Source organism: Solanum stenotomum, chromosome 9 (assembly GCF_019186545.1).
Source record: "Solanum stenotomum isolate F172 chromosome 9, ASM1918654v1, whole genome shotgun sequence".
Classification (NCBI taxonomy): Eukaryota; Viridiplantae; Streptophyta; class Magnoliopsida; order Solanales; family Solanaceae; genus Solanum; species Solanum stenotomum.
The window spans coordinates 44,614,938-44,628,832 of record NC_064290.1 but is presented as its reverse complement, the minus strand read 5'-3'; the positions used below and the strand labels follow the sequence as shown (position 1 = coordinate 44,628,832).

General features: G+C 28.4%; 1 protein-coding gene across 1 annotated transcript; it reads left to right on the top strand.

The window, feature by feature from the left end:
• Positions 1–7,971: 7,971 nt before the first annotated feature.
• On the top strand, positions 7,972–13,690 carry LOC125877215 (sodium transporter HKT1-like). Its single transcript, XM_049558557.1, has 3 exons — positions 7,972–9,073; positions 12,797–13,018; positions 13,302–13,690. Exons 1-3 carry the CDS (start codon positions 7,989–7,991, stop codon positions 13,498–13,500), a joined length of 1,506 nt encoding a protein of 501 aa, XP_049414514.1. The 5' UTR covers positions 7,972–7,988; the 3' UTR covers positions 13,501–13,690.
• The last annotated feature ends 205 nt before the right edge of the window (positions 13,691–13,895 follow it).

Sequence of the window (13,895 nt, the reverse complement as noted above, 5' to 3'; positions counted from 1 at the left end):
CCCATCTCGCTCGCCTCTCTCCCTGTTTTAGTGTATGTGATAGCAAAACTACATGTATTTAAGTGTATCTTTCTCAATATCTCTTAATTAGCGTTAAGATATGTAATATTTTGAAAGTATAGATAATAATAGTATATATGGTAGTGAAGTATGTCTAATTATGTAATTTTCTCCTTTTTAGTATTGCTCTTAATTGATAGTTATTTTTTTATAACTTAGTCATGATTTTCCAACTAGATATTTTTTATTATTTTGTTTTATTGTCTATTATTTTAAGGTCGTGATTTTTTATTTAATTTATTGTTATTATTAAAAGAGGTAGAGATTTGAAGAAAAAGAAGTGGATAAGAAAATATAAGAAATTTAAAAAAAAAAAAAACACAAAGCAAAAGGCAACATAAACATTAAGAAATTGACAAGTGCTATAGGCACCTAAATTTGGGGCCTTATTTTTTTATTAATAAATAAAAAGATTTTCTTTAAAAGAAATAGAATATTTTATTTATAGAAACTAGAAAAAATAAACTTTCATGAAATAAGGAAAGATATATTAGAAGAAGTTTAATATATCTGGAGTATTATGTCTTAAAAAAATAGATCAATTATATTATTAACTAAAAAGAATTGTCAGAAGAAATTATATTAATTATAAAAGGATTATTAATAACTTATAAATGGATCGGTTATATTATTAACTACAAAGAATTATCAGAAGAAATTTATAATAAAAGAAGGGAAAAAGGACAAATATATTCCCGAACTATCATAAATGGTACGTCAATACCCTTCGTTATACTTTTGGGTTGTGTATGTCCTTACCGTCAATATTCTAGAACGTATATACCCTTAGGATAGACGGAGGGACACTTGTCATAATCTTAAAGTACTATCCAAATTTAATTTAATTTTTACCCACATTTACAAAACCCCACCCATCTTTCCCAATTTTAACCCATGACCTAAATTGTAACCAAAAGCACCCAAAATAAAAAGAGAAGTTTGGTAAGACAATAAAATCTCTCAAATTCCTCTTTTCTTAACTTATACAATAAGACTAATTTCAAACATTTAAATTTGAACAACATTTTCAACTAAGAAGAACATGATTTTTTTTTCAGAAACCTTGTAGACAATTTCTTATTCTTCATCTTCTTCAACAAAATTTTTTGTATAATTTTTTAGTTAATTTGGCGAAATTACTCATAAAGATTTGATTTTGAATGTATGAGATTGAAAAAACATGATGGAACTCAAATTCCTTAATTCAATTTCACCTATAAAACAACCACCAAGTCTTAATCTCTTCCCCACTCAATCCACCAGAAAAAAACTTTTAACTTTCCACAAGTTTCGATATTCTTCTAACTGTTTTTGCATATGAAGCTTTTCATGCCTCTAAAAACACAGAAACAAGCACCTATGATTGAGCAGAAACTAGAGAATGAAGCAGTCTACGAGTTGTTTGTGCTAACAAGGTGTACGGCGGCTATGCTAACACCGAAGAAGTGTACAACTAGATAATGTGTGCTCATATGTTATGCACGGGGCTCGAAGGACTAGAAGAAAAAGAATTAATTTGTGGAAGAACTGACACCAAAGGGTGTTTAAGTTAGGTTAGATTGGGGAAGAAGAAGAGGGTTTTTAACTTGGTATGGGCGGGTTAAAATTATGAAAAATGGGTGGATTTTTTTAATTGTGGGTAAAAATTAAATTAAATTCGGGTAGGCTTTTGAGATTATGACACGTGTACACAACCCAAAAGTATAACGAAGGATATTGACATACCATTTATGATAGTTCGAGAATATATTTATCCTTTTTCTCATAAAAAAATTATTAATAACTTTGCAAAGGCATCATTCTATCATTAGTATGCTTGAGCTTCCCTGAATATGGTCATTCCTTATGTCACTTACCATTAATGTAAATAGGAGGGTGAGGGGGCCAATTATGAAATGTTTTAGTTTAAGAACTAGTTAACAACAACACTATATATAATATTACATTAATAAAGCATAAATAAGGGAAAATGGTTCAAAATATATTCGAACTTTGACCGAAATTGTTGTAACAATCTCAAACTTTGGGCATGACCTATTACCCCTGCACTATTTAATAGTGTATTTTAAAGATATATAGGTGTCCACATGGACATCGTCAATATTGGATCATGATAAATAGTAACTTGTCTAGCTGGGCACTTATGTATCTTTAAAATACATTATTAAATAGTGCAGGGGATAATAGGTCTTGCCCAAAGTTTGGGATTGATACAACAATTTCGGTCAAAGTTCGAATATATTTCAGACTTTTTTCCCCATAAATAATATAAGAAGGTTTTGATATTTGAGGTATTAACTGCCAAAAAAGGTTTTTTTAATTTTTAATAAGGATAGAAGTTAATGGTAGGGGTGTACAAAATCGAACCGAAAATCGAACCAAACCGCAAATCGAGTCAAACCGAAAAAAAACCCGACAAGTGTTTGGTTTGACTTGGTTTGGTATTGGAAAAAAAAACCGACTATATTTGGGTTGGTTTGGTTTTAACTAAAAAATAACCAACCCGTGACCAAACCAACCCGACATTATATATGTAATTTTAAAATTTTATTTTATACATAAAAATATTTACTTTGATATAATTTTAAAATATTTCTTATGCTATTTCATAGTTTTTATCTTTTACTAAATTATTTCAAGTTTAAAACTCAGAATTCGAAATGGTGCAATAAAGATTATAGTTCATAGATGTTGGTAATTATAATAAAACTTAAAAATCAAATTAATACTAATGCAAAAAGAAAATCAATTCAACACTAAGAATGACAATAATATTGAATGTTTGTTCTTTTTACATTGGCTTAGACAATTAAAATACATAATCTAATTTTAATTTTTCTTAAATATTTAGTAATGTAACTAATAGTTATTAAACTTATTTTAGCATGATTTAGTACTTTTAAATTATGATCATTTGCAATATTTATTTTATATGATGATTTCATTATTATTTTTATTGAATATTTTAGTGTCATCAATACTCATCTCATATTTTGTATTATTTTCTTAAGAAACACCTTAGATAATTGTATTTTGGTTGGACTAAAGAAATATTTGGAGCACAAGTTAATTATATGTTTGTATGCAAACTTTATGAAAAAATCCAAAAATCCAAAAAAATATGAGGTTTATTCGTTTGGTTTGATTTGTAAATTTAAAAATTTGACACAATGGTTTGGTTTGGTATTTGAAAAACCCGAACCAACCCGAGGTTGAAAAACCCGAAAAAATCCGAATTTTATTAGTTTGGTGTGGTTTATAAATTTAAATTTTTTATACAAATGGTTTGATTTGATATTTGAAAAACCCGAACCAACCCGGTCATGTACACCCCTACCTAACGGTTTGATTAAAAATCAATTACATAAATTGATTTTAATTTAGTCTTGGTTTGATTTGGATTTAATTTTTTAAAATCCATAATATTTAGTTTTTTTTATTGAGAAAATGAAATCGAATCAAATTGATAAGTTACATACATAAATTTTGTAATTATACATAAACAACTTATTATTTTTTTACAACAAAATACCTCTTCGTTCGACGTATCTTCTTTATACCAAGGGTAAAAAAAAATTCAATATATATGCTTTATAGGTGTTTTACATATGCTTTTCGCTGATAGTTTAATTTCACATCAATAAAAAAAAAATCGTCAAATAAATAAAATTATGATGAATAAAATATTGATAATGTTATTAAACATTTATCAAATAAAAAATTATTTTCTAGACTGACTAAAAAAATATTTCACATATATAACACCACCATTCCCTCTTTAAGTCTTTTCTGACAACTTTTCGGAATGTCTTTGGTCAACCAATTAGAAAATTTAGATAATGTTTTCAATTTGAAAATGTGATTTTATTCCACTTTGGCACTAAAAAGATGCACTCAGAATATATTAATTGATAAAAAGAATATGAAAAAAAAAAATGAAACATATATAGAATGGCCACCCATTCCATGTATTTTTTTTAGTGATGTTCAAGTTAGGTCTGCATGAAATTAAACTCAAATGCAACCTCCACTTCAACTAGTATGTTGTAATTGGGAAATAATAATTCCATCCAGTAGTAATATCCACTTGGAAAATAAAAATAAGAGAATAATTAGAATATCATGTCATGATAAAAAAATTGAGACAGTTCATAATGACATCTATTCAATTCCTATATTACTGTTGAATACTATGACTGAAATATTTTGGTGTAGTAAAGGTGTGCTTGTTTTGTAAAAGGAATGACTTTTTTGAACAAGTGTCTGTTTTAACTATTTATGTTCTCTATAAATAGAAACGTCAATTACTCCAAATTAATTGCTTTTTAATTCAGCTGATAATAATAAACTTGTTATATTCCAAAAGGAGCATTGTTTGCTAACTTTATAGATAGATAATCACTTTTTTTGAGACATTATTAATAATAGGGAAAAGGGTCAAATATACCCCTAAACTTTTTGAAAAGATCTAGATATACCCCCGTTTAAAGTTGGGCTCACTCATGCCCTCGCCGTCCAATTTTTGGTCTAGATATGCCCTTATGGTGTTAGTTGGCCTGCTGGAAATTGCCACATCATCTTTAAATGCCAAATGAAATTGTCATGTCATTTTTACATTACCACGTGTCATTTATATTAAAAGGGAAAGGGATCGCTTATAGGCCCTAAACTATCCGACCCACTTTTAAAACACCTATCCGACCCATAACTCACCCCTCTTTTAAATAACCTATCCAACCCATTTTCAACAATTTTGTTTAATTTTTATTTTTTTTGGGTAAATCCCAAAAATGAGTAATTGATTAATAAAAAATAGGAAAAATATGAAAAAAATATATATATAATTAACGCTAAAAATTTACAAATAAATATAGTAACCTTAAATTCAACAATTTCAATAATTTTTTTTTTTTTTTTTTTTTGGTAAATCCCGAAAATGAGTAATTGATTAATAAAAAATAAAAAAAATATAAAATTAACGCCAAAAATTCACAAATAAATATAGTAACCTTAAATTCAACAATTTCAACAATTTTTTTCTAATTTTATATTTCTTTTTCATATTTTTCCTTTTTTATTAATAAATTACTCATTTTTGGGATTTGCCAAAAAAAAAAAATTAAAAAAAAAATTGTTGAAATTGTTGAATTTAAGGTTACTATATTTATTTGTGAGTTTTTGGCGTTAATTTTATATTTTTTTCATATTTTTTATTAGTCAATTACTCATTTTTGGGATTTACCGAAAAAAATAAATTTTTTTTAAAAAATTATTGAAATTTTTGAATTTAAGGTTACTATATTTATTTGTAAATTTTTGGCGTTAATTTTATATTTTTTTCATATTTGTCCTATTTTTTATTAATCAATTACTCATTTTCGGGATTTACCAAAAAAAATAAAAATTAAAAAAATTGTTGAAAACGGGTTGGATAGGTTATTTAAAAGAGGGGTGATTTATGGGTCGGATAGGTGTTTTAAAAGTGGGTCGGATAGTTTAGGGGCATAAGCGACCCCTTTCCCTTTTAATATAAATGTCACGTGGTAATATAAAAATGATGTGACAATTCCATTTGGCATTTAAAGATGATGTGGCAATTTCCAGCAACTAACGCCATAAGGGCATATCTAGACCAAAAGTTGGACGGCGAGGGCATGAGTGAGCCAAAATTTAAACGGGAGAAGGTATATCTAGACCTTTTCGAAAAGTTTAGGGGCATATTTGACCCTTTTCCCTTAATAATATCATGTCTCAAGCCTTTTCTTCCCATTCTCTTACTCAAATATACTATTTGATATTACTACACTCCTCGTACATGATCATTCAACTTACTCAAATATATTATGTGATTGCAGGGAGCTATTTCAGAAGCTGGGGAACCCTCAATTCAGCATATCTATAGACAAATAAATCAAGTGACAGATGCATTAGCAAAGGAGGGTAATAATCTAACACAATCAAAATTCTTTTTGTGCTATGAAGTTCCACCGATGTTTGTTTTGAAAAATCTAGAGATAGACATAACATGCAATAACTCGTTTTGTTAGGCTGACTAAATCCCTTACTATTCTGAATAAATGTATAAATAGTACTATTAAATCAACCCCTTCTCCTAGCATCAATAGCATATATAGGTTTGATGGAATCAAATTCACAATATCTAATAATAACATGCACTTTATTATATGTTTAAATGCTTAATTGAAATAAATTGTGATTTAAATATCTAAATAAAATTTAGATACATATTCAAGATACAATGTATTAATTAAGCCTTTAAATCATCATGGCAAACAAGTTGATAATATGACATGACCTGCAATGAGCCAATGATGATGCCATTTTAATTATATCCTACTAAAGCTTCTTAGGTGACACTTCAATTAACAATCAACGCAGTATCAAATAAGTAATTGACATGTCCAATATAATAAGACGTGGCTAAAATCATTTCAATCGGTATCAATCATAATACTTTTCCATTTATTTTGTATTATTCATTTGGTTATATATTTTCAATATAATGTTGTTTGCAAGTCACGTCATTAATACATGTACATCACATAACGTCATGATAGTGTTAGCTATGCGAGACTCCATTGAATCCACGAATTCCCTTTATTTTATCTATAATTTGAGATCATAAGATTCAAAGAAATCCTTTTATATTTTAAATTTTGTGCCCAAACAAAGAAAGAAAATATAGACAGGAGTAGGGGTGTGCAAAAATCGAACCGAAAAAATGTTATTGGGTTATTGGGTTTCAAATGGGTTTATAAAAAAATGTTATTGGGTTATTGGTTCGATTTCGGTTTTTACTATTGGGTTATTGGTAAACCGATAACCCAATAGATGGTAACAATTTACTACTTTAACCTTCCTAAATGAGTATTAAATATTAATAATTTAATATATAACTAGACGCTTAGTACTCTACCCACTTCACACTAGGCCGCTTTACTAGTCTTTATTGTTTACTCAAAACCTAAAGACTAAAGTAAGGTTCGCAATTGTAGCTATTTAATTTTAGTTTTAGTTTTAGTTTTAGTCTTGTTGGACTATTTGATTTTAGTTTTAGTTTGTAATTGTAGGTTGTATCATTTGCAGGTTTGTAAAGGTCTGTAATTTGATTAACATTAGAAATTTCCTATTATGTTTTGGCGGTGACATGTAATTATAGCCTTCATACTATATTTTCTCTTATTGATGCAATTTCTCATTATATTTCTTGTTTCACTATATCAAAGCATTTAGAGAAGTGAGAAGTCATATAATATTTTACGGACATTTTTTTATTGGGTAAACCGAAAACCGAATCAATAATGATCAAAAATCAAAAATCGATAAAAATATCTTATTGGTTTGTTATTGGCTTAGCATATTTTAAAATCGAAAACCAATAAATCGAACCAATAATACATAAAACCGAATCGAACCGACCGATAGGAGTAATGTTTTTTTCCTCTTCTCCATTTCCACTTGACAAACCCTTTCAACAATTCTTAACTGAAAATAATCACTCCACTAACTAATCTTTGGAAAAAAAAATCCTACAAAAGCAATGTCAACAAATTAGAGGATTCATCACTCAAGTAACTCATCCATAATCCGTCTTAGTCTCTCACAACACTATCATGCATTACTAAGTAGACATTAATTTGGACATAAACTTGAAATGCATAGATGCCTATTTTAACACGTTTTTAAAAAATAAAAATAAATGGTAAAGCATCTTGTTCCACTAACTCTATGATAAGGAATTATCATGATCACTTAACAAGAATTATTATATTCCAACTCCTTTTGATACACCATATGTTGTTGGGATTAATTTAAAGCTTAGTATAGGAATTTCACTACTTCACAATTTTTACTATAAATTGAGCCCTTGACTAAATAAAACTTAGCCAAACAAACTTATTTTACCAATGAAGCCACTTTCATTTTCTTTCTTTAAGATTATGAGTCTTAGGGTAAAGCCATTTTGGATTGAATTAGGGTATTTCACAACCCTTTCATTTTTAGGTTTCTTAGCTTTGAATTATTTTTCAAAACCTAGAACCCTACCGTCTTTTCATCCTCAAAACCTAGATGTTTTTTTCACTTCTGTTTCTTCAACCACAGTTTCTAGTATGTCCACTATTGAAATGGAAGTTTTCTCAAATGTTCAACTTGTTTTCATGACCATATTGATGTTTCTTGGTGGGGAAGCTTTTACCTCTTTTCTTAGACTTAAACTCATCAAGAAAGAAAACAAAGATGAATCTTTTAGTAGCAAAGATTATGAGCTAGGAAATGTAATAAACGTGGACGATAAGTTAGAAGATGTAATAATAACAAACCCAATCGAAGATCATAGTCATCATGATCATCACGATGAAATTATAAAGATTAAATCGATAAGATTGTTGAGTAACGTGGTTTTTGGATATATTCTAGTTATTATTCTTCTTGGTTCATCGTTAGTTTCTCTCTATATAATAATCATCCCTAGCGCGAAACAAATCCTTAACAAAAAAGGTCTTAATTTACATACTTTTTCACTATTCACCACAGTTTCAACATTTGCAAATTGTGGTTTTGTACCTACAAATGAAAACATGATGATTTTCAAGCAAAATTCAGGTCTTCTTCTCATTCTTATCCCTCAAATCCTTCTAGGAAACACTTTGTTTGCTCCTTGTTTACGCCTCGTTATAATGTTCTTATGGAAAATCACAAAGAGACATGAGTTTGAGTATATTTTGAAGAACTCGAAACGTATTGGATTTTCTCATATTTTTCCATGTTATGAAACAATTAGTATTGCAATTACTGTTGTGGGATTAATAGTATTTCAATTTGTTGTGTTTTGTTCATTGGAGTGGAATTCTGAAGGTACTTCTGGATTGAGTGCTTATGAGAAGATTGTGGGATCTTTGTTTGAAGTTGTGAATACAAGGCATACTGGTCAATCTGTATTTGATCTTTCAACTTTTACTCCAGCAATCTTAGTATTGTTTGCCTTAATGATGTAAGTATTCTCTACAATTTATGTTCTTCTTAATTTCTATAGTCTTCTGTCTCAATTTACGTGACATAAATACTTATTTATTTCGTATCTGTTTCTGAAAGAATGTCACCTTTCTATAGTTAGAAATAACTTATTTTTCAAATTCTCTTTTTACCTTTTTAATGAAATGATTTTTCGTAACACGATTTGTTTTAGATTACAAATTTCTGAACTCATTCTTTCTTTTCCAAAATTTAATGTTAAGTTAAAAAGTGTCACTAGGATTAAGTAGTTCATTGTTTAGAAGTTTATTATCCACATGCAACTATGTTAATACTAGCATATTTGTTTAGGTTGTTGTAATAGGATATGATAAACAGTTAACTATACATTAGGTTTAACTATTAAACAACTGTGTTAAAAGTGTTACAACACTATTTAATCACTTCAAAATAAAATATAAGTGTATGTCTATTGGAGGATGAAATTGATGACTTTGGAAAAATGATATTTCTTGTGTCTCAATTTATATGAGACTATTTTTTTAATTTGTCTCAAAAAGAATGTTATCTTTTTATAGTTGAAAATAATTTTATTTAAAATTCTATTTTTACCTTTAATAAAATGATTTATAGCCACACAAATAGTCAAAATGTGTTTTATATCACAAGTTTCAAATTTGTTTTCTTTCTTTAACTGTATTATCAAATCAAACAATATCACATAAACTAAAAAATAACATAGTACAATTTTTTAATCTATGTTGATAGTGTAAATTTTCTTTACACTATTATACAATTTATATCTATATACAATTTAACTATGTAAATTTTCTTGTGTGGCTGGTTGGAGTGTTATAATTCGAATATGGCTTGTGGAATACAAGTATAAAACTTACATAAATTTGAGTCTGATCATTAATTGGTGGACACAGGCTGGCTAGCATTAAAAATTAGTAAGAGATATTGCATATTTTCATAATTCATTCTTCACTAACAATATTCATGATTAGTTGAAGTACTACATATTCATGTTGTCTCTATCTAATTTAATATTTTAGACTTGAACTTCTTTCTCCAAGCCACGAATTTTTCAAGAAAGGACTCACAATATTAAGAGATTTTATATCTTATATACAACTTGTCAATCTTTTCAATTAATAATGTGGAACTTTATTCACACACCCATTAATTCTTCTCTTGAACTAAGTTCCACATGACACATTACCACGATGATCAATTTTTGAAATTCACTGCATGAACCCATATTGTGGGAGTATTTTATGGCAACAGGAGCCCGCAACTAGCTTACCCCACACCATCATTTTCCTTAGTCATACTAGTCCCTTTTAACCTAAGCTCTGATATCAGTTATTAGGATAAATTAGCCAAATGACACTTTTAATATAGTGTGATGTTGTTTGCTTTGGACCAAGTCATCATGATTTTACCACTACAAGAAAATAAGGAGACAAAATTTAGTAGTTAAACAATAAAAATTTTATGGTAATCCCATTTAGCGGCGTTAACAATGGATTATATGAAATTCAATTAGTTAGGAGCTATTTAGCGACATATTAGTTAAGAATTACTGTTGAATTTCGTTGCTAATTTCATGTTTTCTTGTAGTGATATTGTCCCGAAAAAAGCTTCATATCATTAATAGATCATATACCTTATAAATAACTCTTCAATCTTTTCAGCTATCAATGTGAAATTTTGTTCGTACACCTCACATAGATAATGAATTTGTCCTCCATTGATTGTGTAAAGGTTCTTTAAATGGATTTACAGCTTCTTGTAGTGCTCTACCTATTTATTTATATTCTCACATAAAAGCAACAATAGAAGAGATAATATACTACTACTCCATAAATAGAGAAGTCATGTAGATACTCTACTTTTTGATATTCCATTTTTAGAGAGTCACAAAACAATTCATATATAGTGGAAGATCTAAGAACATATTCTTCTTTTCTTTCAGCCACATAGCAAATTCCTTATTCTTACACAAATATTCATCATTATTTATTTATTTATTTTGACTTATCCCTTGACTTCAAATCAGTGATTTGGGGTATCTAGCATATTGCTTTGGATCCACCATAGGTGTTTTTATTAAGGTTTTAATATATTCATTAACCATATCATTTAATACTGTAACATTTTGTTATAAAGCTTATTGGACTAATTAGGCTAATCTTTATATATTCTCAAATTACTTTTATCATTATTTAAACTTTTTAGATCATGTATTAGAGTAACCATAAATTTTTTAAAAATGATTCTTTTAAATTTTCCAAAAATTCACAATTTTTATATAAGGAAAAAACTTAAATATTTCATTAAAGAAAAGAACTCATTTATGTCATTCGTTAAAAATGTGATGCATTTATCTCACTTTTATTTGAGAAAAAGTTCACCCATGTCATTATTTGTTAGCTGAAAACATTTTCGATTAATTTTGCAAAACTTCTTTTACACGTGGACAATTATGATTTGATCACGTCATTAATCAAATTATTTTTTGAAAAGACAAAAGGCTTAAATATGTTATCACACTTTGATAAAGCGCTCATCTATGCCATCAGTTAAAAGTTTGGCTCATCTATAGCATGGAGGAGATTTTTTTCAAACATAAATGACATAAATGAATCGAACTTATAACGAATGACATATATAGACTTTCCCAATTCGATGACATATTTAATTCTTTTCATCTGCTTCTTGTCTCTCCACGTCTTCAGTTTTTAGTTCTTGATCCATGATTCACTTCTAAATATACTAAGCATCTAATATTTCTTGCCCACTCTTTTATCATCCTTTTGCAAGATTTATTCGTATTATCTCCCACTATAAAAGGAGAAGGTGAATAAGATACCAAGATATTGTATTTCATAAGCCTTATTAAATATTTTTCATGCGTTTTAATTTATATGACACTCTTTTATTAGTAACAATTCGACTTTAAAATATTCATTTTTATTTATAATGAGTTGATCTATAATCACAAATATCTATAACTTGATAGCCTTTCCTTTCTTTCTTAAGGACATGACCCTGAGGAACCCCTTTTAGTAAAAAATTACATTGTTTATATTTATACGTTTAAAATATATAGAGAGAAGATGTTGAATCCTTTTTTATTTCTTTGTATATATAAATCTTCATATTTAAACCCGTTTAATGAAAATTCTATTTCTCCCCGTTATCATATAAATAGGTATGGAGGAAGTATGTAATATAGTATAACAATTATTACTGCTCTATTATAGTAATACACAATAATTTGTAATGAATATTGTTTGCAATAAATTTTGAAGTGACAAGAAATAAATTGCAATTACAAATAAAATATGAAAAAACTAAGAAATATAGTTTTATTGATAAATATTGTGGCTTGATTCTTCTCTCATAAGATTTATCCATGATTCGAGGGCCGTTAGTTGCGTATTTCTCGAATAAGGATGATTTAAATTTTATCTCTTTATGAATTTGTGCAATATTCGAGATGTCTTTTCAGGGGAATATAATACCCTTTATATTGGCAGGAACAAGGGTTTAGGATGCCTCCAAGAATCCTAGTTGGAATTCAATACACCTTATAGAGTCCCAACTCAAATTAAGCACGTCTTATAGAGTCCCATAAAATTTCTCTGTCTACGAGTGTCAAAAGCTTTCTATTATAAAGTTAAAATGTAAGAATTGCAATGGTTGTTTTATTAAATTTGTTTTGTGACTGCAGGTATCTATCATCCTATACTACTTTTTTGCCTGTTGACAATTATGAAGAGAAGTTAGAAAAAATGAAGAAGAGTAAAGGGAGAAGCTTAATGGATTACATATCATTATCACAACCTTGTTGTTTGGTCATTTTTACCATTCTTATTTGTGTTGTGGAGAAAGACAAAATGAAAAATGATCCACTCAACTTCAATGTACTCAACATTCTCTTTGAAGTCATAAGGTGAGTCCACCACATTTTCTCTTCATAAAATTTAATTGACATTTTTCATCTCCACATGCCAAAAAGTGAGTGTCATTTGAGTGTATAGACACTCAATTTGCCATGTCAGCATCAAATGCCAAATTTATGAGTTATTAAGACTACTACAGATATATAGTTTAAGAGATGTAAATAAAAGGCATCTAACTTTAAGTGATGTTTAGGTATTGTGCCATATTAATATTATAACTAAGGTGATTTTCATTCTAACTCATGCATATATATAATGATGATAATTTTGCAGTGCATATGGGACAGTTGGAATGTCAATAGGGTATAGTTGTGCTAGGCAAATAAATCCAGATGGCCATTGCAAGGATGCTACATATGGATTTGCTGGAAAATGGAGTAATACAGGAAAGTTCATTTTGATAATTGTCATGTTCTTTGGAAGGTTGAAGAAGTATAATCAAAGAGGTGGAAAGGCTTGGAAAGTATTATAACTTCACAACTATGACTACTATTAACTATCATCTAGGTACAAATTGTATGTAAAATAAATATAAATTTGCAAGATATCTTTGAGCTTTTTCTTTCTTTTGCACTTTTGTGAAACGAGGTATTGGTATATTATAATGTAATCTGCAGATAGTTGGTTATCTTCCTTGTATATATGTGAAATTTGTGCTTGAAGTTCCTCCATTTGAACTATTGTGTACTTGACTAGCACATGTACTGCCTAGTATTGTTAGTGCCAACCAAGTTGTTTAATTTTTGTCCAGGATAGGTCTCTTATACATAACATATTGATGTGTCATAATTTGCTCCAAAAGGAGAATCACTCCTATGTTTGATGAAAATCGACCTAAGAAAAGCTTATGATATGATACCGTGGGAA